Source organism: Podarcis tiliguerta (assembly GCF_965153285.1).
Source record: "Podarcis tiliguerta genome assembly, chromosome: 1".
Classification (NCBI taxonomy): domain Eukaryota; kingdom Metazoa; phylum Chordata; class Lepidosauria; order Squamata; family Lacertidae; genus Podarcis; species Podarcis tiliguerta.
In genome coordinates this window covers 58,494,459-58,522,381 of record NC_139534.1, presented here as the reverse complement: position 1 = coordinate 58,522,381, position 27,923 = coordinate 58,494,459, and the positions used below count along the sequence as shown (strand labels likewise).

Here is a 27,923-nt window from a genome sequence, read left to right as displayed (position 1 = left end):
TTGCAAGGGACCCCAAGGGTCATCTAGTCCAACCCCCTATAGTGCAGGAATCTCAAAGTATCCATGACAGGTGGCCATCCAACCTCTGGTTAAAAACCTCCAAGGAAAGAGAGTCCCCCGCCACCTTCCAAAGGAGTCTGTTCGTCTGTCAAACAGGTTTTACCATCAAACAGCTCTTCCTGATTTTTCTCCTGATGGCCTTAAGGAAGCCATGCTCTCAGCTCCCGTCCCAAATACAAGCCCAGGGGAGACAGGAGATGGTCATAGTCTTATGTTGCAGGGTAAAGATTACAACTAGATTTTATAATTTATGTTTATAATTTATTTTCATGAGCTGCTGTTGGGCCTACTGACTGGCAATTGGTAGAAAGATCTGATCTGAATTTAGTGGTGCTAGTATTGTACTGTTGTACTGTATTGTTTGTTTTAGTTATTGCTCTAAATGAAGTAAAAGTTGCCCTAAGAATAACATTTTACTGGGTTGTGTGCTGCTCTGGATTTCTCTGAAGGGCAATGTGTAAACAATAATACTAGTAAAGATGCCAATGCAGAGAAGCAGCCTTTTGCTTACTCAAATTGTGTTGCATATGACCTTAGAGCACCTTTCTAGAATCAAAACTATCAAAGGTACAGAATCCCTGTCTTGCGTCAAGCCTGGCAAACCTTGGGCTTTGTACATACTTACCTGGGGGTAAGTCCCATTGAACTTACTTCTGAGTAGGCTAGTATGCACTGCTAGTAACCAGCTGCTATTGTAAATGGTTTATGTTTCTCACAGTGAAAGTATATAGTTTAAGTGGAGGATACCATCCTGTTTCCTTAAGGACCCCTGACCATTAGGTCCTGTCATGGCCGACTCTGGGGTTGTGGCGCTCATCTCGCTTTATTGGCCGAGGGAGCCGGCATACAGCTTCCGGGTCATGTGGCCAGCATGACTAAGCCACTTCTGGCGAACCAGAGCAGCACACGGAAACACCGTTTACCTTCCCGCCGGAGCGGTACCTATTTCTCTACTTGCACTTTGACGTGCATTCAAACTGCTAGGTGGGCAGGAGCAGGGACCGAGCAACGGGAGCTCACCCCGTCGTGGGGATTCAAACCGCCAACCTTCTGTTCGGCAAGTCCTAGGCTCTGTGGTTTAACCCACAGCGCCACCCGCGTCCCATCATAGTAAAAGAAACTGAAGTTTTCAAACTTGTGCAACCATGGGTTTAGATGCTGAGTATTATTTTATTGTTATAAAGTAAAATGAGCTCTCCTCCATAAAGATGAGTTAAATGTCTTAACACTTATTTAGGTGAGTAATCCTTGTAGCACTTGTTGTCAGATTTTCCAAAATTACCTGAAAAAGTATCAGACTTTCAGGCTAAGGCCTGTATCCAAAGAACCATGCACTCAGTTCCTCACACCCAAGAGAACTCTAGATTTGTTTCACAAACAGCAGCCAGAAGCAAATTATTAGTTGAAAGTCTCATTCCCTACATTCCCTCCAGGGCTAAGGGGAAAGGAGCCTTGCACACCTCTGTTTATTGCTCTGAAGTGAACTTTCAAAGAAAGTTCATATAGAGCAGAATAGCCCTGAGATATATTAAAGACTTTTCTACCTGTCAATAGCCCCTGATATCTCAATGGTTCCTGTTGATAATTGAATATTTTCCCCCTTTGAGGCTACACGCAGTTGCCAATGGCCTGTCAGGCAGCCAGTGTATGATAGTAGATCAGTTAGTGCACGGTTGTTCAGTAAATTACTTCTGGATAAATGTAAATGTGGTATCTCTTATTTCTGGAGTCATTCTTTTATTCTACATGTGCATAGACTCTGTTAATCTTTGTACAGCTTGTAACTTCTGTGTTCCTTAAATTTGGCACCTCTTTTTCCCCTGCAGAGTCTTTTGATCCTTTGCAAATGTTAATTTATATTATGTATTAGTATTGAGGCTAAACTAAAAGAAAAAAAGGTGGGTGGAGAGATGCCAAATGGTTCGGATTGCTGCAAAACTACCCAAGCAAGAATCTTAATTTACCCAGGCCGGGCGGCAGGCTGCTATCCGCAGCGTGGGGAGCCCTGCGGGAAGTCCCGCAGGGCTCCCAACGGTGCGGATGTCTGCCCGGCGTGAGGGGCGCTCTGCTTAAGGGCGCCACGCGCGCCGGGCGACAGGCTGCTTTCCGCAGCGTGGGGAGCCCTGCGGGAACTCCTGCGGGCTCCCCAGGCTTGCAGATAGCTTCCTGAAGCCTGGAGAGGGAGAGGGGTTGGTGCGCACCGACCCCTCTCGCTCTCCAAGCTTCAGCGAAAGCCTGTATTCACCCCATAGGACGCACACAGATTTCCCCTTCATTTTTGGAGGGGAAAAAGTGCGTCCTATAGGGCGAAAAATACGGTATATATTTGCAAATTTAGAAATCAATTATGTAATCTAAATAGAAATATACTACAGTTCATGAAACAATAGTAGGGAAGGTAGTGAACTGTGGACTTGCTCAGTCTGTTGCCCTGGTGCTAATGGTTGATGGGCTCCTGCAAGACCCTGCTTTTCTTTCTTACAGTTCTGTATCTTTAAAGAAGACTTGGACAGCCCTTCAAGTAGAGGGGACTCTTTCCAATAAAGGACTGTCCTGTGACAGCCCTTTACATAGAGGACGGACCTCTGAAAATAGGACACATGGCCACTCAATCTAGGGGATGTTTCTTTGTTGTCTATCAGCATTTCTCTTCACATTCTTCATGGGCAGAGGGAGAGTGGAAGAGAACCAGACCAGATCTTAATTCATACCATTCTCAAACTTCTGAATCTATAACAATTTTATGTGTTTTTCCAGGGCATGGAAGGAAAGTTTCTCCCTCAAAGAGCTGCAGCGCAAAGGTGTCTGCTTGCTGAAACTTGAAGTAGCCAGTCAAAGAACGGGGTTGTATGGCCGTCTGCTTGTAACTTTACAACCTAGAAAGCATAGCTCAGAGACGGAGCTGCCCTGCAATAATTTTGGTCCTGGTGAGTAATCCGTTGTTGACTTCAATAGAAAGCAGACAGAAAAGCTAAGCCTCGGTGCATGACATCACAAGCTCTGTCTGTTCCAGCAGCAGGAGAACCATCCTTACTTATGAAAATTAAACTGTGAAGTAGATTGTTTTCTGGTCTTGTTTTAACGTTAGCCTATATTGAGAAACCTACTAATATTAGGTCAAATTTACTTGATCATTTCAGGTAGTTAGCATTCAGCTCAGGACTGATGAAACCTAGTGCTGGAGGGTATTTAGTTCTCCCATTCACTCTCTGCCTATGATGATAGGTGTCCAACAGTTTTGACAGGAGGAGGTGCCACAGAAGACTGGGTGGTGCTAGATTGTGTGACATTTGCAGTGGGGAGAGGCAAAGCAGATCTTCGATTATATGACAGCTGGCCAGAAATTCATTAACTAAAACTCGGATGAATTCTGCTCTCTCTTCAGAGACCACATTCTGGCTCAAGTTTATTAATCTGCCCCTGCTCCATTCACCTTATTTTCTCCTTCCTATGCACTTTATTAGCTCTTTCCTCCTCCCACTGTGTTGCTCTTCTCCCCTTGAAGCCAAGATGACAGGGAAGCAGTGGGCAGTCACCTCTGAGATTGTTGTTTCTGCACTTTGCTGCAGTAATGGTGGATCTTCCTTGCATGCACCCTTTGTTTTCCTGTATTAAAACAGGACTGGGTATGACTTGCTTTGCAGTATTAGATAACCTAAATCTAAGGCTGGAAAGGAAGATAGCTCTTCTTTCATCTTCCCAAATGCAGCCTTGTTTAGGCTGTTTGGCACAAACTTGTGTTCTGGTGGCTCCAAGCTGCCATTCCAATATGTACAGGTGAGGGAAGACTCAAATAGAACGCCGCAGCACATTGGGAGCATTCTTTTTCTCTCTTTCACCCCAACCCTCAAAGGAGAGGGTTGAAGTAAGTAGCCATGTTGGTCTGACGCAGTAGAAATATATTAAAAAGATTTAAAAAATTGTCCAGTAGCACCTTAGAGCATAGCTGTCAACCGTCCCTTATTTGGTGGGAAACTCCCCTATCCCAGCGCCGTTTCCCGCTGCTGTCCCAGATTGATGATGTCCTGTAAATTTCCCGGGTTTCAAAGGAAGCAGCTCCTCTCCCTCCCTCCCTGCTGGCCAGGGAGAAGGGAGGCTCCAACTATGTTGCTTGGCTGCGTTGCTCACCCAATAAGGAGTCTAAGAACGATTGAGGGGTGGAGCTTGCATGCCTTGTGCCGATCAAATCGGCCGCGTTGCCTGTGGACTCACCTTTGCTCAGCGCTTCCCAGCAGAGAGGTGACGGTGGTTTTCCTTGCTGTATCCGCTTTGCTTTGCCAGGTTGTTGCGCTGTGGGAACCACTGCTTGAGGCTTCATTTGACTGCTGGTTGACTAAAATCCCTTATTTTGGCTGCTGATCCCTTATTTTCGAGGCTGCTGGTCCCTTATTTTCAAATCTGTAAGTTGACAGCTATGCCTTAGAGACCAACTAAGTTTGTTCTTGGTATGAGCTTTTGTGTGCATGCACACTTCTTCAGATACGTGAAGGAGAGAGAGACAGATAGCCCAGACATACTGGGCACATGTTTCAAATCTGAACCTGTGCTGAACAGCATCCCAAGGGAATCCTTTGGGGCTGTTTCTTTTGAGGAGGAGGAAAGGGGGGAGGATAGGCAGGTTAGCTCTTTAAGGCTAGGAGGGAGATTGGAGTCTCACCTGGGGCCAATTCTTTCTTGCCACAGGCAATCAAGCAAATGATTAATTGTATACCAGAATTAACTCCTCAGCTGTGCATGATAATAGTAATCGGGGAGCAGCATGGCATTGCATCCTTGGCTATTTTAAAACAAAAGACTATTTGGAAGTGGATTGCATGGGGCTAGAGAAACATGAACTTTGGAAAGCGTCCCCCCCCCCCCCCGCCGCCTCAGACTTTGAGAAGCACATAATCTCCCTCTGCATTGTTTCTGAAAGAGCACTTCATTTCTGAAATGCCAGCATGGGCTACAGAAATTGTCCGTTGGGTTCACAATTGCTAGTGAGTGATCATTTTCAATTATGCAAAGCTGTGTTTCTCTCTTAATGAATAAATATTTCAGAAAGATGAGGGAGGCAGACAGGAGAGTGGAAAAAGACAGATGGAAATGAAAATGTGGTTTCCTCTGGTTGTAATTGAGTGATATGAATCTAAGAGAAGGTGACTTTCCACCCTGCTCCTCAGGTACAAGCACAGTGGATTGATTTTATTCTGGCAATTTAAGCTGGCAATTCCTATAACAATTTAAGATGCATAACAATCTTTATTTAATTCACTGGTATAAAATGAGTTTCATTGGTACTTGAATTACTTACTGAAGCAGAATGTATTCTCCTGGTTGGATACAATCAATAGGGGTTTGTTGATTGGTTTTTGGAACTAAGTGGTGCTTGCATGACTAACACTTGCTATATTTTAGAAATATAAACCTGTGAGTGTGTTTTAAAACTGATAATATCTGTCCTGGGGGCTCTATATATACTGTGTGATTCTGGAGACTTACTATTAACTAAGGGCATCCTGGTATGCTGATCTAAATTCTGTGTGGGCCAAAATGAGAACTGGATCAAGGCACTCAAAGATCCTGGCTTCCTTGAGATATACATAAGTCTGATGGCATGCCTAATTTCAGTGTTCAACTAAAGACCCAATCTTCTCAGTGATGTTGCTGCCAGGTCAACTACAATGCCTGTCTTCATACTGAGCATATTGGATTGCACAACAACTGCTTATTAATGCAATATGGCTACTTATCTTTTAAGAATGTATTGAAACAATCATTTCCTGTGTTATTAAAACAGAAGTGAACAAAGTTGGTACCTTAAAAAAGCGGGTACCATTGGTGGATCTGTAACAGGATTCCTCCTAGTCTGTGTTTTCCCATCCAGTCCATATTACAGGCAACAACCAGCCAGTGTGGGATGAACCTGCTGAAATGAAATAGCTGGGTGTTGAATTTTCAACTCAGTCCCAAGTTCTGTGCTTTTTCTACTCTGGCTTCAAGGTGAAGCTTCACAGCTGATTAGTCAGGATCTTGGTGGATATGTGGGAGGTGGAAATTGATCCTGGGGGGTGCAGGCAGCCAGTTGTGTGGAGCTGGATGGGTGGATTGCAGAGGGCTCCTGCAGTCATTCCTGAGGACTAGAATGTTTATTAATAGGGAGCTCTATATAGCCATCGCTCAGTGGAATACTGCTTATGTCCCAGATTTAACCCCCCAGGTTAAATAAAGCTGTGTCAGACAATGGGAAAGACTGCTAGGAAAGGGCTGCTGCAAGTCACTGTAGACAATGGTGGGTTTGATGGGCAAATAACCAAACCTGGTATAGGGCCATGTTGCCTGCTATTCTGTATCCTGAATGTTCTTCTCTGTTTCATCTGCAGGTGACATTGTTGGACTTTATGAAACAGCAGGCCAAGGTGATCAGCTCTCCACAGGACTTGTCACCCGTATAGCCCCCAAATCAATCACAATTGCAATTGATGAGCCTCAGTGTAACCTTGTGAACTTGGACCAGGGGAACTCCTATCGTCTGCTGAAACTTACCAACGATGTCACATACAAGAGGCTTAAAAGGTAAAGCTACTAATATAGGACAGGTCTTGTTTTATTGTGTACCTGAAACGGATAGTAAGCATGCCTTTCTTTTCAAAAGTTGTAAAAAATAATGGGGAGAAGGTCTGTTGTTCTCCCACCCCTCCCTTTTCCATATTATCACAGGGCAACAAACTTTGTACAAGGGCTCCAAATGCCAGATTTGGTGATGTAGGTACTCACTACTTATAAGCAAAGTAGTGGGCTTCCTTACCCAGTTTAGTACTATGGGTTCATAGAATTATAGAGTTGGAACGGAAGAGATCCGGAGTGTCATCTAGTCCAACCCACTACAATGCAAGGGAGAGAGGATGTTCAGCTTTTTCTCCCCTCCCCCACCAAAAAAACCCCTCTTCAATCCAAAGACTGCAGAGATGAACAACACCCAGCTCTTGAAGTTTACAGCAGAAGTTTATTCATGTTTGAGAATATTGTCTGAGTTTTAAAGGAATTGTTTTTAAGATTCACTCCCTTTGTATTATTTTCTGTGGCAGGGCCTTAAACACACTTAGTCAATATCGCTCCGGGCCTGCCTCTGGTCTTATCGACGTCCTCTTCGGTTCTTCTGAACCTAGTGATGCCAGCAATATAAGTAAGAATTTTTCCTTCTCTATATAGAATGTGGATATCATGCTGAAAAATTCTGGAGACTGGAGAAGTCACTGTAGCACATACTGTTCCAACTATGATGTACAAATATATTTTGTTAGCAACTCCGAGAGTACTGCCTCGCCAATCTATTGTGTCAGTTGAGGAACAGTATCACTGGAACATCTGATGCAGTGCTAAGTGCATCTGGCACCACTGCTCTCTGGCATTGGCACTCCCTTACACGTGCATCACAGTAGCACAAACATTTGTTGTGCAAGGAGCTTGCATCAGTACAAAATATTGTTGGGGAGTGTCTTCATAGATTTAGAATCCTGATGTCCTCAGCAGTCAGTGGAGCCAGACACCAAGTGGAGAGGCCACTCTTGTTCCACATGTCTTTCCTAGTATGAGGCAGGACCACTGAGGTTACTCGTGAGGTGGGGGGCAGGACGGGTTGTTGTCACCATTTTAGATTAAGGTGCAGTGGCAGGAGCTCAGTTCTTGCTGACTAGGCTGGTAAGTATTACACTTGAAAGTAGAGGAACTTGCTTGTGTGGTTGTTCAGCAGCAACAGAAGAATAGCGCAGTGATTCCTATTAACCAATATTCAATAGGGAATGTTTGTGTGGTTGTCTAACCATCATATGCGTGGTTTCCCCTTTTTCTTGTTTCCAGTTTAACTCTTACTGAGTACAGCTGGGAGGTTACCCAGCTATGATTCCTTAATGTAAAGTGTTGGTGAAAGTAGGAACAGTGCTAGGAGCACCCGCAGCTATCACCTTCCTGTAGACTGAAGGCTGTGGGGGTACCAACTGCATTTGGTTGATGCACAATTTCTGTTGGTGAACAAGGCTACCAAACATTATTCCCCGGAGTTCTGAATTGTAGTTTACCCTTGGAGTTTTGAGGAGTCCATAATGGACCCACAAACTCAACAGGGGTATTAGATGTTTTTCAAAAGGGCGTCTTTAGAATGTGGTGGGCCCAGAAATTAATAGAGGACAGACAGACAATGACAATTTATCAGAATGGTTGCAAGATCCCGTCATGAGATGCAACCCACCAGCATTCATGCTCTGCAGCCTCCATTCATTTTAATGAGCACCGTACCAGTATTCACAGTAGTGTCCCCCACTAGCTAGTCTTAAACCTTCCAGTTTCAGTTACTTATCCCTGTCACCTGGGCCAGCAGACACAAGTTCTGATGCCAAGAAAAACACCATGGCTTACACAATATAACAGGTCTTAAGTTTCAGCTGCATGTTACGGGTACTTTTACTTATTGTGTGAACTGAACAGTCTAGTTGTTCTCAAGAATAATATGTGGGACGAAAAGGTCACAGTCCTATAATATCCTGTTTCTAGTGAACAATACAGTACACGACTGCTTATCTAATTCAGCTACTGGAGAAAGGTGGCACATACTTTCTGATGCAGATGTTTGCCAGAAGATTAGTCAGTGTGTCAGGGCCAATCTGCATGCTTGGAAGAATCATATCATAGAGCTCAATTATCCCATTTCCAAAGCAGGTGGTAGCACACATTTGCATTCTCCTCCCCATAAAAAGCTATCTTCACACTGAAGACTAGCTCAGCAGGGGGACAGCTAGGCCTAGGCTAGCACCTGTGAATCCTGTATTAATTAATTAAATGTATATCCTCTTCCAAAGGAGCCCAGGGTGGCAGACAACAAAACAATAAAAAGCACATTGAACCATTTCAATGCAGATGCAGGCTGGGAAAGAACTCCACATAAAAAGGCTTTTTGGAAAAGGAATAATGATAGCTGGTAACCACCAGAGGTCAGCATTCTCCTATGAGCAGCATATGCTTAAGCCACCTTGTTAACTGCTCTTACTTTTCTTCTCATCTTCTCTTGAAATGTACTTATTCCATTTTTTAAAGGAATCTGTATGAAGGATGTCTTTGTGCAGCTGTGTGAACGTTCTGGTGCTGCTAAGGAGGATGTGAGAAGCTTGTTAGGTCTGCATTGCTGTGCTGCTTCAAAGTGGCTTTCCCTTTGGTCAGGCCTGGCTGGTCCTGAGTCATGGCACCTGCCCATTTTTCTGAGCTGCTGCTTAGCAGGTTTCCCAGAATGCTTATGTACTTATAGTGTGCACACACTGTACTTCCTTTTATTTCGGGAACATTATTCACCATACTGCCTTCTGCCCAGTTGTCCACCGTGTGCTGCAGGGAGGAATCCCCATTGCTCCCTGCTGCTGTGACCAGCCAGTCAGTCTCACAGCACTAGAAGTAGCAGCATACAGGAGCATGGCCAGCCACTACTACCCACTAAGTGAGGCCAACCTGCACCATGGGTCCAGCAATGGCATTGCTGCAGACCCAGAAGGAGACATCTTGCTGTACCACCACCTGAGATGCCAGTGATCTAACTAGTTCATTCTAAGGTATCAGCAGCTGTGGTTAGTCAGAGTACCTGGCAGCTGCTGTAGACAAGCTTAGCGGGTTGTATAACACTGAATGCTAGATCTAACAACATGGAATGGGTTGTGAGCTTTCAGAGGCAGCTGGCTGGTTGTTATGCGGTCCAGAATGCTGGATGGGGACTGGGCAATTCTTACAGGGTCAGGGCAACATTATAATAAAAGATTCAAAATCAAAAGAAGGCTGGAAGAAATGGGACCTTAAGACAGTCTTTGAATGGTCAGTGTAAAGTGTGCCTTCTGTAAAACTAAAAGGTGCATCCTGATGGGTCACCCAAGTGGATATGCTAAAAACTGAATGAATTGGGGTACTTCCCTTTCCTGCTGTTTAGAATGAGAAACCTCTTGGCAACCTAGTTTAGCAAAGGTGACGCTCACTGCCCCTTCTCATGTGCCAGCTCCTTGCAGATACAGAGGAATTAAATTGTCAGTTCTGTGTCTTTTGCCAGCCTGAAATTACAAATGCCTGTTCCATGTAGCATTTGCCAAACTAACAATGAGAACTCCTACTTGCCAACTGTTCTTCTTTCGTAAAAAATAAATCCAAAACACCCCCCTTTATATTTTACTTGATTTCCTCTGGACTTCGGAGACCAAATGTTCTTCTGCTGATTACTGTAGCACTCTGACATCAAACAAGCAGCAGGATAGAGGCCAAAGCCATCCTCTTTTATCTTTTGCAGTTGAAAGGCTAAAGTTGAGATATTAATTATATGAACTCCTGTAACATTTGCTGTACAGAACATTTTTAGCGTCTCAAGTCTGCTCTGAAAGTGTTCTCATTGTGCTCAAGACAAATGTACCTCTACTTTTGAAATCTTGAAATCATTTATCTTTTCACGGCTGGTTAGGATATTATTTAGTAACCCTGTTTTGCAGATGAGAAAATGAGGCTGATAGATTGTATGACTTGCTTACGGCCATGGAAAAAGGGTTTCTGTCTAAGCACGAATTTGAACATGCCTCTTGCACTTACAAGCTCCTTTGCAATCATTGCCATGGTGCATATTTCTCTTTCTTGCTTCCCACTTTTGTAGGATTCTATTAATGCTATTAATCATTCTAAGAAGCCCTGTCATACCTACTTAAGCAGTGCTGGTGTTTGGCCTTCTAGCAAGGAAGGTGTTTTTTTTTTTAACAAAAGCAAAAAACCAAGAACTTCTTAGTGAGATTATGATGGTGGGATTTTTGTAAATGTACTGCCTCTTTAAAATACCTCCTGGCACAACACACTGACTTTCTATTCCAACACAGATTTAGATAATGATGCAGAATGTCTCTGAAATAGAGTTTGAAGACTGGGAATATTTGCAGCTAAACATAGTCTGTCTTAAAGGCAGCCAGGACTCAGTATGGGCTCACACTAGGGATCCTGACTCCTCTGAGTATTAATTTGGATGTTTCCTTTGTTGCAAAGGTTATTCTTGCTATCAAATCTGCTTCCAGGAGCAGCCTCTTATTTGCATTGTTGCGCTTGCTTTCTTTTGCAAATGTTCTTTGCGGGACTGAGAACTGAACAAATGCTCCTCCTGCTGCTTCTCGCAGAGCTGTTGAAGTACTACAATGAATCACTGGATGCCTCTCAGAAGGAGGCTGTTTGCTTCTCACTGGCACAGAAAGAGCTTGCCATCATCCATGGACCACCTGGAACAGGCAAAACGACTACGGTGGTGGAGATAATACTCCAAGCTGTTCAGCAAGGCTTGAAAGTGAGTGAGTGGGTATGGATTCTAAGGGAGCTGCTTGATGGCAGAACATAGTGATGGCCGCCTAATCCTGGACAGTTTTGTATGATCTGGCAGCAGCTTTTCAGGGGTTTGATGTCCCCAAAGGTTGGGAAGCATAGCTGAGTCTCACCATTTCCATTACTTCAGCCCAGCCATTCTGCGTTTTACGACATGTTTCTGTGTCCCTTTGAACGCTGTTGGAACTGGGTTAATAGCAGGAAGAGGGAGCATCACTTTATTAGCAGAGTATTGAAGAATTTTTACATCTTGTATTTGTCCCCCAACAGTGTGGCCCTCTTGTGCCCTAGTTATAGGTTGGGGGAGTGGCTGGGGATAGGTTGTAAGACTCCTCCAAGATTACAATAGATGGTGTTGGCTGGGGTGGAGCTGCTGTTTGAACCCATTTGTCCATACTACTAATGCACCTTTAACCATTAATTTGAGGTTCTCCATTTTGGTGAAACGAAGAAATGTTTTTTAAAATGTGCTCCTCTTCTAGGTCTTGTGCTGTGCTCCATCTAACATTGCAGTTGACAACTTGGTAGAAAGACTCGCTGGCTGTAAAGAGCGGATCCTGCGCCTTGGTCACCCGGCTCGTCTTTTGGAGTCCATACAGTGCCATTCACTTGATGCAGTCTTGGCACGTGGGGATAATGCCCAGATTGTAGCAGATATCAGGAAAGATATTGATAAAGCATTTGTGAGTTTTGCGTTCTATTTTCCACAATCTTTTTTTTAATGGATAAGTATTCTTCAGAATATGTTTCTGAAAAGTGCAGAATGTATACTTCTGAGAAGGTATAAGTGCAATACAGTCTGATGCAGGCACGGCCAAACTTGGCTCTCCAGATGTTTTGGGACTGCAACTCCCATCATCCCTAGCTAGCAGGACCAGTGGTCAGGGATGATGGGAATTGTAGTCCCAAAACAGCTGGAGGGCCAAGTTTGGCCATGCCTGGTCTGATGTATGAAATATTCAGAATCATGGGATTACTTTTTGTTCTTCAAAGAAGCAAGCACCTAGCCCTCATTGTTGTGGAGGGCAATTCTGGCATGTGTGTAGGCATTGTAAAGTTGGAGGGTCAAAATCAGGCTTATTTATTTATTTGCTAATTTTATTTGTAAAATCTACAAACAGGAATACTAGCATAATACACATAGCCCTGAAACACCGAAGCAGATTTAACCAAGGCCCACTCTCCAAACTTAGGAAAATGCACATTTATTGGCCCTCATTTAGCCTATTATCTCATCCAGGCACTGATTCAGAAGATATGAGTCTATGTCTTAGGTCTATGTCTAGAAAAAATGTGATCTGTGAAGTAGCTGTAGACCTGTAGCTGATCAGACCTATCTCAGTTTTTCATGACAAGTGTATATATGACTGCTGGACTCAGTAGAACAGCGAAATACTTAAGGAGAGATTAAAAAGCATAACCTCTTCCTTACTAGAGCTTAGTAAGTGTTAGCACTGGCCCCTTTTAGCTCTGGCCTTTGCTTTTAGGTCAAGGCTGAGTCATTGGATGAACAGAATAAATGACAACTGCTTTCATGGAAACCTGCCCCCACATTGAAGCTCATTGGGGCTGAATGGGGTAGTGATTTCTGAATTCTCCATATTTCTTTTTCCTGATCACCACCCAAGTAGAGAATGCAATGCACCCATAGCATTACCACTTAAAAGTATTGGAAGAAAATTCATTAAAAGTCTTGGTAGCTCAATTTGTTACATGTTCCACCCTGCCCGTCGCAGCATAGTTTTAGAGTTCTCTGTCATCCTCTTTATTTAATTTCCTGCTTTAAACTTAATTTAAAATGTGGCACTAATTTAATTGGGATATTATTTATTATTACAAATTATTGCATTTCTTTCCCAGTGACATTGTACAAAATGGCTTCATAATTAAATTAAATGCACTATGCTGGGAATTTGTCCACTATCACATAGAGGCATACCTGAAATGGGTTTCAGGACTTGGCACACACTTTTGCTTGCCCTGTCTCCTTTTAATCCCCTTCAGTCTCTGGGAAATGATGCAGTAATGATCTTTATTTGTCTTGTTTGCTCCTTAATACCTTTGCTTCTTTAGCACCCTCAAAATAATAATAATAATAATAATAATAATAATAATAATAATAATAATAATAATAAATAATTTATACCTCGCCCATCTGGCTAGGCTTCCCAGCCACTCTGGGCGGCTTCCAACAAAGCATTAAAATACAGTACAGTGGTGCCCCGCAAGACGAAATTAATTCATTCTGCGAGTTTTTTCGTCTTGCGAAGCACCAATGTGTATTAATGGTTTCCCATAGGAATGCACTGGCGGTTAAAAAAAAAAAGGCGCAAGACGTTTCGTCTTGCGAAGCAAGCCCATAGGGAAATCCGTCTTGCGAAGCAGCTCAGAAAACGAAAAACTCTTCCGTCTTGCGAGTTTTTCATCTTGCGGGGCACCACTGTAGTCTGTTAAACATTAAAAGCTTCCCTAAAAAGAATTTTTACTAGTTATAATTAGTATTATTCTCATTTATTTACACAGTGCTTTATAACCTTTATTGTGCAAATTATCATAACACGCACACATAGGTAGGTGGCTGTTCCTCATATTATGGATAACAAGCTGCAGCTGAGAGAGTGACAAGGCAAGCGTTGGAACTGGAAGTTTAACCCAGGTCACCCAGATTTATGTACACCTTGCTGTAAATAAATTTTCTTAGTGATACCTTCTAGATCTCTTTCCATCCAATCCCTGGTTAGCAGCTGACTTTGCTGGAGAGCCACTCAGCGTATTGGGATGGAGGGTCCCAGGCCTGAGATGCTGTTTGCTCTACACATTCCTCTGTCACTGTTACCCTTTAAAGATATATTTACAGACCTGACAGTGGCAATCTAGAACAGAGTTTGGTTGGGTGGGGGTATTTCCTGTGTGGTATTGGCATTGCAGAGGGATGAAGTTGGAGCAGAGGATGAAATGAATGCAGTGCTTGTTTTTATTTGGAATTGATAGAAGTGCGGTGGGTGCCAGAACAAAATGTTTGCCATGGGTAGCAAAAACAAACAAACCACCGACTGGATGCATAGATTAATTGAATCATATGCAGGTGTGGATGCTAACTAGACAGAATCCATCCTGTGAAGTCAAATCTCCCCCCTCTCTTTTTCTTTTGTATATCAAGAAATAAGGCAAGGAACATATGCTCAGTTTTGACTTACCAAACCAAATGCAGGCTGCTGGTCACACTGCATTCTCCAATAGTCCATGGCCGCAAGAAGTTTAGAGGTCTATATAAAGGTAAAGGTACCCCTGCCGTACGGGCCAGTCGTGTCCGACTCTGGGGTTGCGCACCCATCTCGCTTAAGAGGCCGGGGGCCAGCGCTGTCCAGAGACGCTTCTGGGTCACGTGGCCAGCGTGACGAAGCTGCTCTGGCGAGCCTGCACCAGCGCAGCACACGGACACGCTGTTTACCTTCCCGCTATAAAGCGGTACCTATTTATCTACTTGCACTTAAGGGTGCTTTCGAACTGCTAGGTGGGCAGGAGCTGGGACCGAACGACGGGAGCTCACCCCACCGCGGGGATTCGAACCGCCGACCATACAATCGGCAGGTCCTAGGCGCTGAGGTTTTACCCACAGTGCCACCCAGAGGTCTACATACTGCAAGGTTATTCACTGGGTGGTGGGTGGGGAGGTTGGTGTTACAAAAAGTAGCCTCTTGGCCATCAGTGTCTAGGTACATAAATGCTGCCTTCACTTTCTCCACTGCTCTGTAGAAGAGCTGCCTGTTTGTGAATTATGTTTGCCTCATTGAAACTAAAAAAAAAAAAACCTAACAGGCAAACTGAGGTGAGAATGTTTTCTGGAGTGTTCAGATATGAGAGCTATCCATTGTGTTCTCTGGAGCAGTGGTGTTCTGATGTACAATCTTCCCTTAAACTACAGTGGCCGACTATTTAAACTAGAGGATAACAGGCAACTCCGCTGTTAACTGCAATTTATTTGTGTAATACCCCACACTGCACTGAGAGCCAGAGTGGTATACTAGGAGGAGGAAGACACCAGCATTCATGAAGGTCACTGGTGACCTTGAGTCATTTACTCTCGACCGTGCCTATTTCACACAGCCATTGTGAGGATATAATTGTGGTGCTGGTGGCTGTACATCACCTTAAGCCCCTCTTATGGGAAGGTTAGGGTATATTAGTCATTAACCTCTCTCAATAATGAAGTCTCAGTGCCCTCATGCTGATTAGAACGGAACCAAAATGGACCCACTGAGAGACAAGAGGGAGGTATCAGCATGCTTGTGGGAGGGGGAATCCCAAGTTTTGGAGAAGTACAATTTAAAAAACTACCACCAAAATCCTAATGAGGACTCAGTATGTTCGGTGGACACCAGGCATTGCAGAATGTTGTGTCAGTTGGAAGAGAAAACTAAAGCAGTAGCTTTTTTTAGTCCCTAACATCTTATGATATCCTGGAGGAAGGCACACTGGACAAGAACACCCCTGTTAGGAGATGAATATATACTGCAACATTTCGTTTCAGTTTCCACTTGTACTTTAATAATATGCTGGGAGCTAAATGCTCTCCGTTAGTGAAAGCTACAGAGTTTGCCTCTTTCAGCATTTTCAGATTTCTCTTTATAATAAGCTTTAATTGCTGGAGCAATGAAACAGCTCAGAAGTTGTTCCCTATTTGGGAGGAATCCAGGAGAGTGTAATTGTTTTGAGAGATTAGTCCCCTCCCAAAGCAAATTGCAATGGAAAGTAGCTTGCCTATCTCTCCAGTGTCTCCACAGCCAGCAATCATCGAAAGAGTTCAGCAGCTTTATAGGTTTTGTATATTGCAACTGCTTCACTTTTTACTTTCTTACTTTATTTCATTATTTCTTATTTTATTTTATTGTGTCCCAAGAAAATAAAATATCCAGAATAGCTAAGATTATTATTATTTTTTGGATCATCTCCTAGCACAGGAGTATGAAAGACTTTCTATTATATGGGATATTTCTTGATTTCTAAACATCCCCCCCCCCCCAGGTTTGGTGCCTTAAGACTTTTTAGGCATGCTTGATATAGCATTTTGAAGGAAGCAACAAATGAGACACACAGGTAATAGCATAGATTGAAAGACTCATTTAACACCACCCAGTGACCTCCTTGGCTGGGCAGGAGAGTGAACCTGGCTGGGCCTTCTATATCCAGCCCCAACATTCTAGCCACTTTATTGCACTGGCCCAGAAGGGTAGCAGTTTCACAGTAATAAAGGCTAGCAATTTTATTATTATGTCACAATATTATTTGTGAGGACTTGAGACAAAGCCAGTGGGGAAGGGGTAACTTGTATTAATTCATAAGAGTTCATATTCTTACATACTTAGTCTGGTATATCTTGTAGTTTTAAAAATCCTGCACCCATAGTTGTCTCTTTTGAACAAGAACTGATATTAATGCTGCAATCCTATATAAATTTAGCTGGGAGCAAGTTTCATTCAGCTGAATGAAACTTCTGAGTTGGTATGTATATGATTTTAATTGTAAGGCCATAATTATTTTTTTTGCAGTTTAATACTACAAAAAATGAAGTTGTTTCTAGATATTAGTTTATGTTTTATTTGTCCCCTTCATCCTTTCCAGGGCTATAAACTTTGTGTTTAATAAAATATGTGATTCGGGCCATTTTGACCGCAATCTCTTGGCCAAGAGTAACTTGGCTGCAGAGCGCATGTTGTGCATTCCTGCACTAAGCATGAAGTTGATTATTAGTTCACACTATGCCCCAGGAGAACTCTGGGGGCTGGCTGGTGGTGAGCCCAAGGTTTCTTGGTTTGGAGCCTAATTTCTCCATGAGCAGAAGGAGAGTTGCGCTAGTACCACCACCCCCAACTTTTATGGGGCCATCCACTCCCCAGAAAAGGGGGTATAGGATGATCAGCAAATAATGGGGGAAGGGAGGGCAAAATAAATTAATTTCCAGAGGAGGACAAGGGTGACTTGCTATTTATAAGAGTAGTTGGCAGAGGGTTTTCACCTTCTTTTCTTTCAACCAAAATGGCTTTGCTTCAGTGGCAAAACTTCATTTGGCAACCTGGTGACATTCCCATGTCCCACAGAGTGTCCCAATGGGAGCCCTGCCACATCATGGCAGCATTGTCCCCAGTGGCATTGCTGGTGGGGGGGAAAGAAGATGGTTCCCCAACTGGCTACTGCGGGGAGCAGCTACCTGTGCCCCAGCCATGCCTTGGGGAGTGGTGACATTACATCGTGACATCATTGGGCCATTTCTGCAAGACATTGGAACGCCACCAGGATGCAGGTGGTAGTTGAGACTAAGTGGTGGTGTTGTTGAAGAAAAGAAAGCAGAAAACCTACTGCTGCTTTCTCTTATAAATGGTAAATCTCTCATGCGCCTCTGAAAATGAATTGATTGTGCCCATCTATGCTGAAAATTATATACCTCATCTCCCAGACAAATGCTGTAGGGGTTACCTCATGGTTATCTATATCAACAGGAGTTTAGGTAGGTTGCCTAGTTCTCATACATTTGGTGCCTGCTCAGAGTTAGAAAGGTGTCCCTCTTCGAACTGAGGTTTTCATCCAATGCAAGCTAGACGGCATAATGGGGTTGCCTTGAGATGAAGGCATACCAAACAAAGCTAAGATGAGGAGAACTGTAGAAACTTTGCCTCCATCTTACTTTGCTGCCAATTTACACCTGTGACGTTGAACATGCCGCTGAGCTAAATCACGAGATTATTTATATTGTGAGAGATTTATTGGTGTTGGGAAGTCTTGTATTGCACAATATGCTGCTTAGATGTGATAAACCACATTAGGATGACCACATGGGTAACAACAAAATAATGCTACCTACAGGTCACATTGTGTGCAATGTTTTATTTTAAAAGACATGCACTATTAGAAAGTGTTGCAGGTGCTGAAAGTTGCAGTGTATTTTAAGTAGTATGTCCTCAGCTTGCAAAATCTGGAGCAAAGGGGTGTTTGAGACTTCTGTTAGAATAGTAGTTATCACTAACCAATTAAATAAACCCTTGGGCTTGTCTGCATATTTTCAGTGATTAATGAATCCCAGCTGGATCCTCACATAGATGAAAAGCTTTGTTATGTTGGGGAAGGGGAATTATTGATGCTACTACCAGAAAAAAAGCCCCATTCATCGACAGTATGTCCATTAAATAATCCATATTGAATTCACCACCCCAATCAACAAACTATATTTCCCTTTCTCATGATGATTTACATTTTGTCAGTATAGGCATAAGGGCTGAAAAGAGAACAGCTTGATGTTGAATTGTAGTATGCTGCCTTTTAATGGGGAACATTTTGTTTCATTAACTATTATCTTAGCTGCTAAATGTTGTGTACAGTGATACACTGGGCCATAAGCTACATTGCAGTATGGGGAAATTGTTTTCCTCCTCTTCTTCTTCTTCCCCTTTATACAGGTGAAAATCAGAAAAGCCCAAGACAAAGGAGAAAGGAGCCATTTTCTAAATGAGATTAAAACACTGAGAAAAGAACTGAAAGAGCGAGAGGAAGCTGCTATGACTGAAATACTGACAAAAGCTAATGTTATTTTGGCAACAAACACAGGTTAGAGGAACTTTTCTGGTTTGTTTGGGTGGGGTTTTTTTGCCTTGAAGAATAGCTAAATCAGATTATTGGCAGCTGCAGATTTAGGCTGCTCTACACTCCACTGCATTATTGTGCTTTATCACGAACTCCGAAGATTGCCCAGTGCATCCTTGAATTGATTCTCAGCCCAATATGTGTAAAGGTATGTGCAGTATACAGAATTGCGTCTTGCTAGATGATTTGCCTTTTTCTTTGGTGCAGTTTTGCTTTGCAGTTGGATGGTTTGTATAACTAATCAATGCTGTGCGCACATGTACCACACACACAACTCTGCCATTCATGTTTTACAGAACATCTTTTACTTAATGCCGGCTAATGAGGGAAGGGAACATGCATTATTTATATAACTAATCAAGCCTTTGGAGCTGAGAAAGCTGTGAATTGTGTTTTAAAGTATGTACTTAATGTGGCTTCTTGGATCAGGGACCAGACAAATTGCTCCTGTTGGCGATCCCCATGGTATATTTACCAGGGAAGCTTGCAAATAACCCGAGTGAAAAAGATTGCATATTAAATGTTACAAACATGTGCAAAGATTATTTATGAGTGCAACACAAGTGCCATATTAAAATCAATTTGTTGTTTAAAATAATGTTTCCCTTTTGATTGGGAGGCTGAAATAGTACTTTACCACTGAGTGCTCTAGACAAGCAGATTACTAGAGTGTATTCAAACCTAGCACACCTGGAAGAAGGCTAGGCTAGTATCTTCCTCCCTGACGTCTAGGTGTGCCAGGAAGGTGTGTGGGTTTGTTCATTTCTAAATGCAGGAGTATTTAGTCATTTGATTATCCCTTCTGAAATCCAAGTGGCATAATCTAGGAATAGATCTGTATTGCCATCTACTCTTTGGGTGAGTTAGGTCTCCTAATATTGGCCATCTTAGGGTGTACAGTGGTACCTCAGGTTACATACGCTTCAGGTTACATACGCTTCAGGCTACAGACTCCGCTAACCCAGAAATAGTACCTCGGGTTAAGAACTTTGCTTCAGGATAAGAACAGAAATCGTGCTCCGGCAGCAGCAGGAGGCCCCATTAGCTAAAGTGGTGCTTCAGGTTAAGAACAGTTTCAGGTTAAGAACGGACCTCCGGAATGAATTAAGTACTTAACCCGAGGTACCACTGTATTGGACTTTGGCAAATTTTTTCCAATTTAATATTTGAAAGAAGATACTACAAATGTGATCCCTTGGAGGCTGTTGCTTCAAGAGCAAGAGTTGTCGGCTAAAGTTGAGACATTTATCAGGGCAAGGATGAATGGGGTCACACTCAGGGCTTGGCAAGTGTACTGCTCAGGTTTTTTGTGCCCAAGGAGAGGGCACATTGCCAACACAACAGAAGCAGTAGCCAAGGGTGTTGGGATCATGCCAAGCTTATCAAAGGGGCATATTTGGGCTCAGGGCTCCCTGCAGTTAGAGGTACTAACATTTACGCATATTTGAGCACAACATCCCTTCTTTCAGAGATGAATCAGCCTGTTCCTTTTAAAAGCCACCTAGTGTTTCCAAAACTTCTCCCACTACACCCACCCGCACAGACATACACACACCTGGCAAGCATTCCCTCTGCCTCACCTGCAGGGATGGATGAACTTTTCCATAGAAATAGCCAAGTGTGCTTGTTCATTAGGAGAAGTGTTTTGGTAAACAGGAAATTGGACTGTCAGATGGATCCTCTGTTGCCTGTCACAGCACACTGCTGAGGACTACATCATGTGAAGGCTTGTAATACTTTGAAAAGACGCAGGTATCCAGCATGTCAAGGCCAACACGTCTTTCCTCCACTTTTTGCTATGGTGCATAACTTTAACATTTTCTCTTGTTAATTAGGAGCCTCTTCTGATGGTCCTCTGAAGCTACTTCCTGAGAACCACTTTGATCTGGTGGTAATTGATGAATGTGCCCAGGCGTTTGAAGCAAGCTGCTGGATACCTCTGCTGAAGGCCAAGAAGTGTGTCCTGGCTGGAGATCACAAGCAGCTGCCTCCCACAATCATCTCTCACAAGTATGGAACATTTCCCAAAATTGGACCATTAATTATTTGGAGCGTTGGGGAAAACGTTCACCTGGGGGTTGATGGGAAGTGTTTCAGTTTGGACATCATTACCTGTGTTTATCTGTGCAGCAGGTAGGGCTGTTAATAGCTGAGCCAACCTACCTGGTTGTTATTTAAAGATATTGGTACCAATAGATCAGCAGAAAAACATTTTTAAGCAGAAGTGGTTAGAACCATGGACTCTGATCACAAAGGTAGATTTTTTTCCTATCATTCATAATAGACATACTTTGCTGTTACACCTGAAAGGATAATAATAATTTGTCCTCAATGAGAGCTGCACCTTTTGATTAGGAGGCGGCAAGTATCTGGTAGCCTTCTCTGTGGGTGTGTAATTCTGCAGCGTGATAATACCCAATACAGAGATTTAGCAGAATTCCCACATCTCAGAGAAGGTTGCGTGCTGAGGATGAGTGCTTTGGGCTCACGGGAACTGTTAACTGTTGAATTAATTAATTTCTCCCTCCTCAAAATTTGAAAATTACAGGTGTAGAGGAATGACCAAGAGCACTAGAAGCTTAGGCAGGGAGGGCCTAGGGAAGTAGCTTGCATAAAACCTGTTTTGAGAAAGAGTGAACTGGCCAGGATTCCGAATAAGCTGGCACCATCACCAAAATGGTTAGCTGCTAGTTTCCATGCACTGTAGCAGGAAGATATTGAAAGATCACTACATTATTTGAGATCCTCTTCATATATTCATTATCAAAAATTTGGGTTTTGAGTTTCCATATAGGGCTCTGTGTGTGCGTGCCTGGTTTGCTCGAGTTTTTCTTTAAGGAATTACTGCTGTGCTATAAAAAAAATCACATCTTATTTATGGACCTGCTCCCTGAGAGGCATTAAGCCACTAACAGGAATGTATTTCTCCTCTGCTTTTTACTTTCTTCTCCCAGTAGGAAATTAGCACGCAAGAAGCCTATAAATTGTGCATTGTTGTGTGTGCTGCTCTTACTATGTAAATCTTTAGTCAGTTTTTTATGCACATGAATTTTATGGATCTCATATCTGTAATATAATTCAACCTTTCAGGTACAGGCATTAATTATGATATCCTGGTATGCATAGAAAACCTTTGCAGTGATGGTAGTTTAAAAGCATTTTTTTGTATCTGTTGATAGTAGTGAGCAGCTGTCCCAAATGAAAAAAGGGTTCTCTTGTGCAGTTAGAAGGGCCTGGACTAGACAAAAAAATACTGTGTTTTCTGACAAGTTGAAAGATGCTATGTTATAGACTAGATGATCTTTCTCTCTAGAAACTAATACTGGAGACATATGTCTGTGAAGATTGTTCCTTGCAGAGCATATTTTGAGGAGCCTCTTAGCCTTTCCCTACCCCATCCCTTATGTAGTCATTTCACTGCAAAATCAGCATAACACCTGTGTAGAACCTGAGCAGTCCATTGAATTATAGGAAAGATGTTCAGTGGTAGAATGGAGAGATCAGGATTTTGACACCCAGGAATTGTTGGGGCCTTTTGACTGAATGTACACACACATTATGTCAAAGAAATAATGGTGTAGACTGAAACAAAACAAAAACGTATCAGGATGAGGGAGAAACCAGTGCTGATAATGGGGGAAATGTAAGCAACCCTTTTGAAGAAATGAGCTCCATCTCCTATGGGAACATTGTCATCTTTGTTGAACCTTGAATCCTTCGAAGATAGTCACAAGGTTGCCTTCATCCTAATAGGCCTTTCTTCCCCTGAAATCTTCCTCCAGCCACTTCTCCAGATTGCTTGGATTCGATTCAGTTGGTTCCCTCCTGGGGCTGTTTTGTCATGCTGACTTTTTGACAAGTCCCCTACCAATTCACGTTATTTGGGTGTGGCAAAGTACCGTATTTTTCGCTCTATAACACGCACCAGACCATAACACGCACGTAGTTTTTAGAGGAGGAAAACAAGAAAAAAAATATTCTAAACGAAATAGTGGATATATGATTTTTGTGGTTCATGCTGTGGCCACAGACATGTGATCTGACAGTGAGTTTGGAGTAGCCCAATGCAAAAATCCTGAGGATCCATGTGGATCCATGCTTTGTAACCACGGAGGAGGGAAGGAAGGGGAACCATGGATCCTCTGCTCACGACTACAGCAGATCCCCACCACCACCCGCAGGCATTCGCTCCATAACACGCACAGACATTTCCCCTTACTTTCTAGGAGGAAAAAAGTGAGTGTTATGGTGCAAAAATACAGTAATTCTGCAGTGGCAAAAGGAAGGGAGATCAAGGTAGCAGAAAGGAAGTGTGTTCTGCAGTACCTGGGAGAGTAAAACAGAAGTTGGTGACAGTGGCCTGGTATGTACAGTTGAGCACCTAAATGACCAGGCATGCATGTTGAGGACCCAAGCCATGACTGTAGCTGAATGCTCATAGGAATTTTATAGCACTGCCTAGGAGCAACACACTGTGTGCTCCAGATGCACACACTGCCTTCTCTGCTAAGAACTTGGAGGGGGAATGAGGATCCTTGGACATCTGGTATGATATGGAATGTCAGATTCTGGTTCCTTGAACCAGGAGTCAAATCCCTGGCCTCAGAGTCAGGCCTCTGTTCTTCTCTGTGGCCTGCAGGGTGCTTTTCCTTGAACTGGGCCAAATATTTGGAAGAGGCAGAGGCAGTTTTGCTCTCTTCTGTCTGTAGAGGGCACCTCGGCCTCTGAGTCCTGGTTGACAGTGTTTCCAGGAAATGGGACATGGTATCAGTGGTTTTTGCTGTGTGCATGCTGTCAACGTGTGACGGTTGCACAATGGTCTCTGACCAGAAGGAAGGCCTGTCTCAGTTCTGAGGAGAACAGCTCTCCAGAATGGGGGGCTCTGCAGTGAGGAGCTTTTTTCTTCCATCTTTTCATTCTTTTCCTTTTTTATTCTTCCTGTGGAGGTATTGTCACAGATCCTGTTTATTTAAAATATTTGGACAGAAATGAAAAAGCCAGGAGTCCCTGTGGTAGCAATTATGAAACCGCAGTACATGTCATTTGTGCAAATTGTTGTGGATTGCAAACTCAAGAGTTAATTCCAGAGTGTGCAGCTGCCACAACTGATGTCTAAAAAGTCTAGTTTGCAATTGGCACCCCAGGAATCTGTGTGTACTCATATGTGCACTGCATGTGCAAAGTACAGTCACTCAGACATTCCCATTGGGTTTGCTTAGAATTTATTTCTCTCAAGCCTAGTGTTGATATGGAGTTTCTATATGAGAAATGGACAGGGACCTTACAACATGTGTATGCTTGCTAAAAACGAACTTGCTGATTAACATCCTAGACAAAAGTACTTCTTCATGTAAAGCATAATTACCTTAATGGAATTCACTGTGACAAATGTGGCGTGGCCAGTCTCACAAATGGTTTTAAAGGAGAATGGGGCAAATTAATTGAGGAACAGGGTCTTCCAATAGCTGTTACTTTAGTGAACCTCCCAAGTTGCTTTGGGTGTGGGGAGAGGGCAAAAACAGGGAAGAGGTATCAGTTAACTATCCTGGTTGTAAGTTTTCTGGAAGAATACAGCTGGCAACTATGGGAAACAGAACACAGGAGTAGATGGACCATTTTTTAAAATTGTGTCTCTGGAGAAGAGGGTAGCCAGCATAGTGTTCTGAACTATAATTCCTATCATCCCTGGCCAAGTTGACTGGGGTTGATGGGGGTTGTAGTCTGAAACATCTGGAGGGCACCATGTTGGCTACCCCTACCCTGGAGCAACAGTCACATGCTTTGGAAAGGAAATGTTTTTAAATGTAATGTGGAAACTGCCACAAAAAGCAGTGTGGAGTGCTGCTGTCAGGATTCTACTCCATTGCATCACAGTTTTTCTATCCCCCCCACCCCCCGAAATAATAATAATTCAGCATTTAGTGTCTGTTGAGCATTCTTGGTCTTCACTGGGCTGTTTTTCCCATTATGATTTGTTATACTTCTATGAATCTTGGGATTTCCCCAACCATGCTAATACCTCCCTTGTCCTAGCCTGGAATAGATGAACCCAATGGTCTGACTCTGTATAAGGCAGCTTCCAATGTTGGCAATTCTGAATAACTGCTTTCCAGACGCTTAGCTGGTGAAAACTAACAAAAAGTGTCAGGTGCAGTGGATTAATGAAACAATCTGAGTTCAAATATTTTAGCCTAGCTATAACTAATATGTAAGACAGTGTCTCAGTTTAAGAATGAGATTAACAGGTAAGAAAGATTCTAGCCCTCATGTTTTGGGAAGAAGGGCTTGACAATTGTATGCCATGTTGTTGAAATCTCAGAAAGTAAAGGGTGTATGATACAGTGGGGAGTGGTGCTTCTTTGGTTTCTACTAAACACCAGGAAGAATACCATTGCCAAGAGTATCAAAAGCCACTGAGAGGTTGAGGAGAATTAACAGGGACACATTTCCCTTGTCTCTCTCCCAACAGAGGTAATCATACTAAAATAGTTTCTGTGCCAAAACCAGGCCTAAACCCCAATTGAAATGTCTGTACCCCTGATTGTTATTACAATAAAGTATACAGGTTATTCAGATGTAAGCAAGTTTTGCATATCTTATTATGAGCACATAATAAGATTTCCACCCTGTATGCTATGTATTTTTTAGGTAAATAATTTTAGCTTTGAGCTTTAGTGTTCCTGTCCTTATCCTGAGGCCCTGGATCTGTTTTCAGATGCATGTCATGAGGTTTTTACAAGCTGTTCTGCTGTTGAGTTCTTGCAGAAATATCTCTGTTCTGAAATATTGACAAGAGCATAGAAAAAGAAAATAGCAGTGAAGTTGATGGACATCTTTATACATTTCCCCTTCAATCTTTTTTTTTTTTAAATTTATGCTGTTCAAAGCGTGGTTAGAAGTGAAAACAGATTTCTTGATACTTGAGTTTTGTAAAATTTCCTTGTAAACAACATGGCAGTAAAATAATTTGTCTGGTTCAGATTCTGCTTTCTTACAAACTAATATCTGAGTTGGGACCAAAGCGTGCTGTTACATTTCACAGCAATATTTAGAGATAGTGGGCTTCTTGTTCTTCCTTTTGGTTTAATAGATTTAAACCAAAACAGAGCTTGAGAGGACATGGCTCTAATCAATAGTGTTTACAGATTTACATCTCCAAAGCAGAGTTAACAATAAATGATGCCCAAGGAGCTCAATGTATTAAACACAATGAATGTTCAAGGCATCAGCGGTACCCTAGATCTGTAACCCAATTGCACTTCTGACAGGATGCATTGCAGATGGTTATGCCTGGAATAGAAGTCTGCACTGAGCATCTTGATTCTTGCTCTTCTGTCCATAAGTAGCATGTCAAATTAAAGCCCTGCCATTCTTAAATTGTAAGCAGATTCTCTCATTTACACAGCGTTCAGTGAAGAGGTGGTAGATCATTGACATGTTGTCAGGGACTGGCTAGACGAGGAGGAGTGTTGGCTGCCAGTTGCCCGAGAAGCACCAGGGAGTGACACTGGGGAGGAGGGAGATTTTGAGTCTGACTCAGACTGGTGGGACACGGAAGAGCAATCCACAGAGGGAACCATCAGGGAAGTTCTGGAGCCAGAGATGGGGGCAAAGGGGAGAGGCACAGTGTGGACACAGACCCTGATAGGGATCTGCGTTGAAGGACAGTCCTATTCCAGCCCCTTCTCCCCCCACCCCTTTCTCAGTGCAAGAAAGGATAGCTGAAAAACAGAAAGAGCAGATAAGAAAAGTCGAATCATGCCAGAAGAATGTACAGAGAGAAATGCTTAATTAAGGGAAGGTGGGGAGAGGTTTCTAGCTTCTGCAACTTTCATAGCCTGAGAGCGTCTGGTATCTCTGATTGTGAAGCAATAAAGTTATTTGCCTTCAAGTCGCATGCCTGTTCCCGATTTACAGATTTTATGGGAAGGCTGTTCCGGCAGCCTGACACATGTTTTCCTTGGAGGAGCATGGGGAACCTCAGGTCCCAGAAGGAGAATGCAGCCCTCCAAGTCACTCTCTCCATTCTTTGTCTTCTTGTGTGGGGATATGGACAGAGAATTCCCATAGACTGCAGCATCTGCCCCTCCCTTGCCCTTGAGCCTGCTTTGATGCTGCACCAAGTACCTAAAGTGGGCACAGCCAACTGGGACAAAGTTCACCCTGCTCGTCCGTCCGGGTCTTAGTAATACAAACCAGGTGGGCCTCCTCATCCTCCATCTAATTATAGGTGAGGGAGATCTTAATTAAAGCTAACCTGCTCTTCAAATAGCAGCATCCGCAGGCCTGAGTTCTGGCTGATAGCATGACCCCAATTCCTCTTGGTAGAGAGGGGGCCGGCATGCAGCACAGCCACCAATTGCCTATGTCACATACCCCCTCACTGGACTTGCCCCACCTCTCTCTCGCCCCACCTGCCCTTACCTGCAATTGGGGACCCCCCCTCCCAGTCTTCCCAGCTGATCTTCCGCCAGGCACACATCAGCTGTCACCTCTGAGAGCAAATGTCAAACCTTCAGCTGTAGCATATCCAGAAAAGATACAGTCCCAGCCACCCTGGTAGTTAAGCCCAGGCAGAGCTCCCAGTTGCTAAGTGTGGGTGTGGCAGGCTTCTTTGCTGGCCCGAGGTGAGAAAAGCCCCACATTCATAGGAGTAGGGAGGGTGTACAGACAGCTACAGAGTTCCTCAGGGCCCAATATATGTTCATGCAAGCCATTTTGGACAGCAAGTACCCTTTTCACATTTAGAAACAAAGCATTTGAACCTGTGAGCTTGTAAAGTTGTCAGTTCATTTTGTTACCAGAATGAATAAAATTATAATTGTATAATGGGGTGGAAAACGATTTTCAAAAAAAGAATGTTTTGTCTGGAA

The 27,923-nt window shown here is 43.2% G+C and overlaps 1 protein-coding gene across 1 annotated transcript in view; it reads left to right on the top strand.

Moving 5' to 3' along the window:
* IGHMBP2 (immunoglobulin mu DNA binding protein 2) overlaps window positions 1-27,923 on the top strand; it is a 66,787-nt gene that overhangs the window by 1,255 nt on the left and 37,609 nt on the right. Inside the window, exons 2-8 of the mRNA XM_083417591.1 lie at window positions 2,818-2,987; window positions 6,423-6,615; window positions 7,128-7,225; window positions 11,217-11,380; window positions 11,898-12,098; window positions 18,867-19,014; window positions 20,886-21,060. Coding sequence (XP_083273717.1) covers window positions 2,818-2,987; window positions 6,423-6,615; window positions 7,128-7,225; window positions 11,217-11,380; window positions 11,898-12,098; window positions 18,867-19,014; window positions 20,886-21,060 — 1,149 coding nt within the window. The remainder of the gene's footprint in view (window positions 1-2,817; window positions 2,988-6,422; window positions 6,616-7,127; window positions 7,226-11,216; window positions 11,381-11,897; window positions 12,099-18,866; window positions 19,015-20,885; window positions 21,061-27,923) is intronic.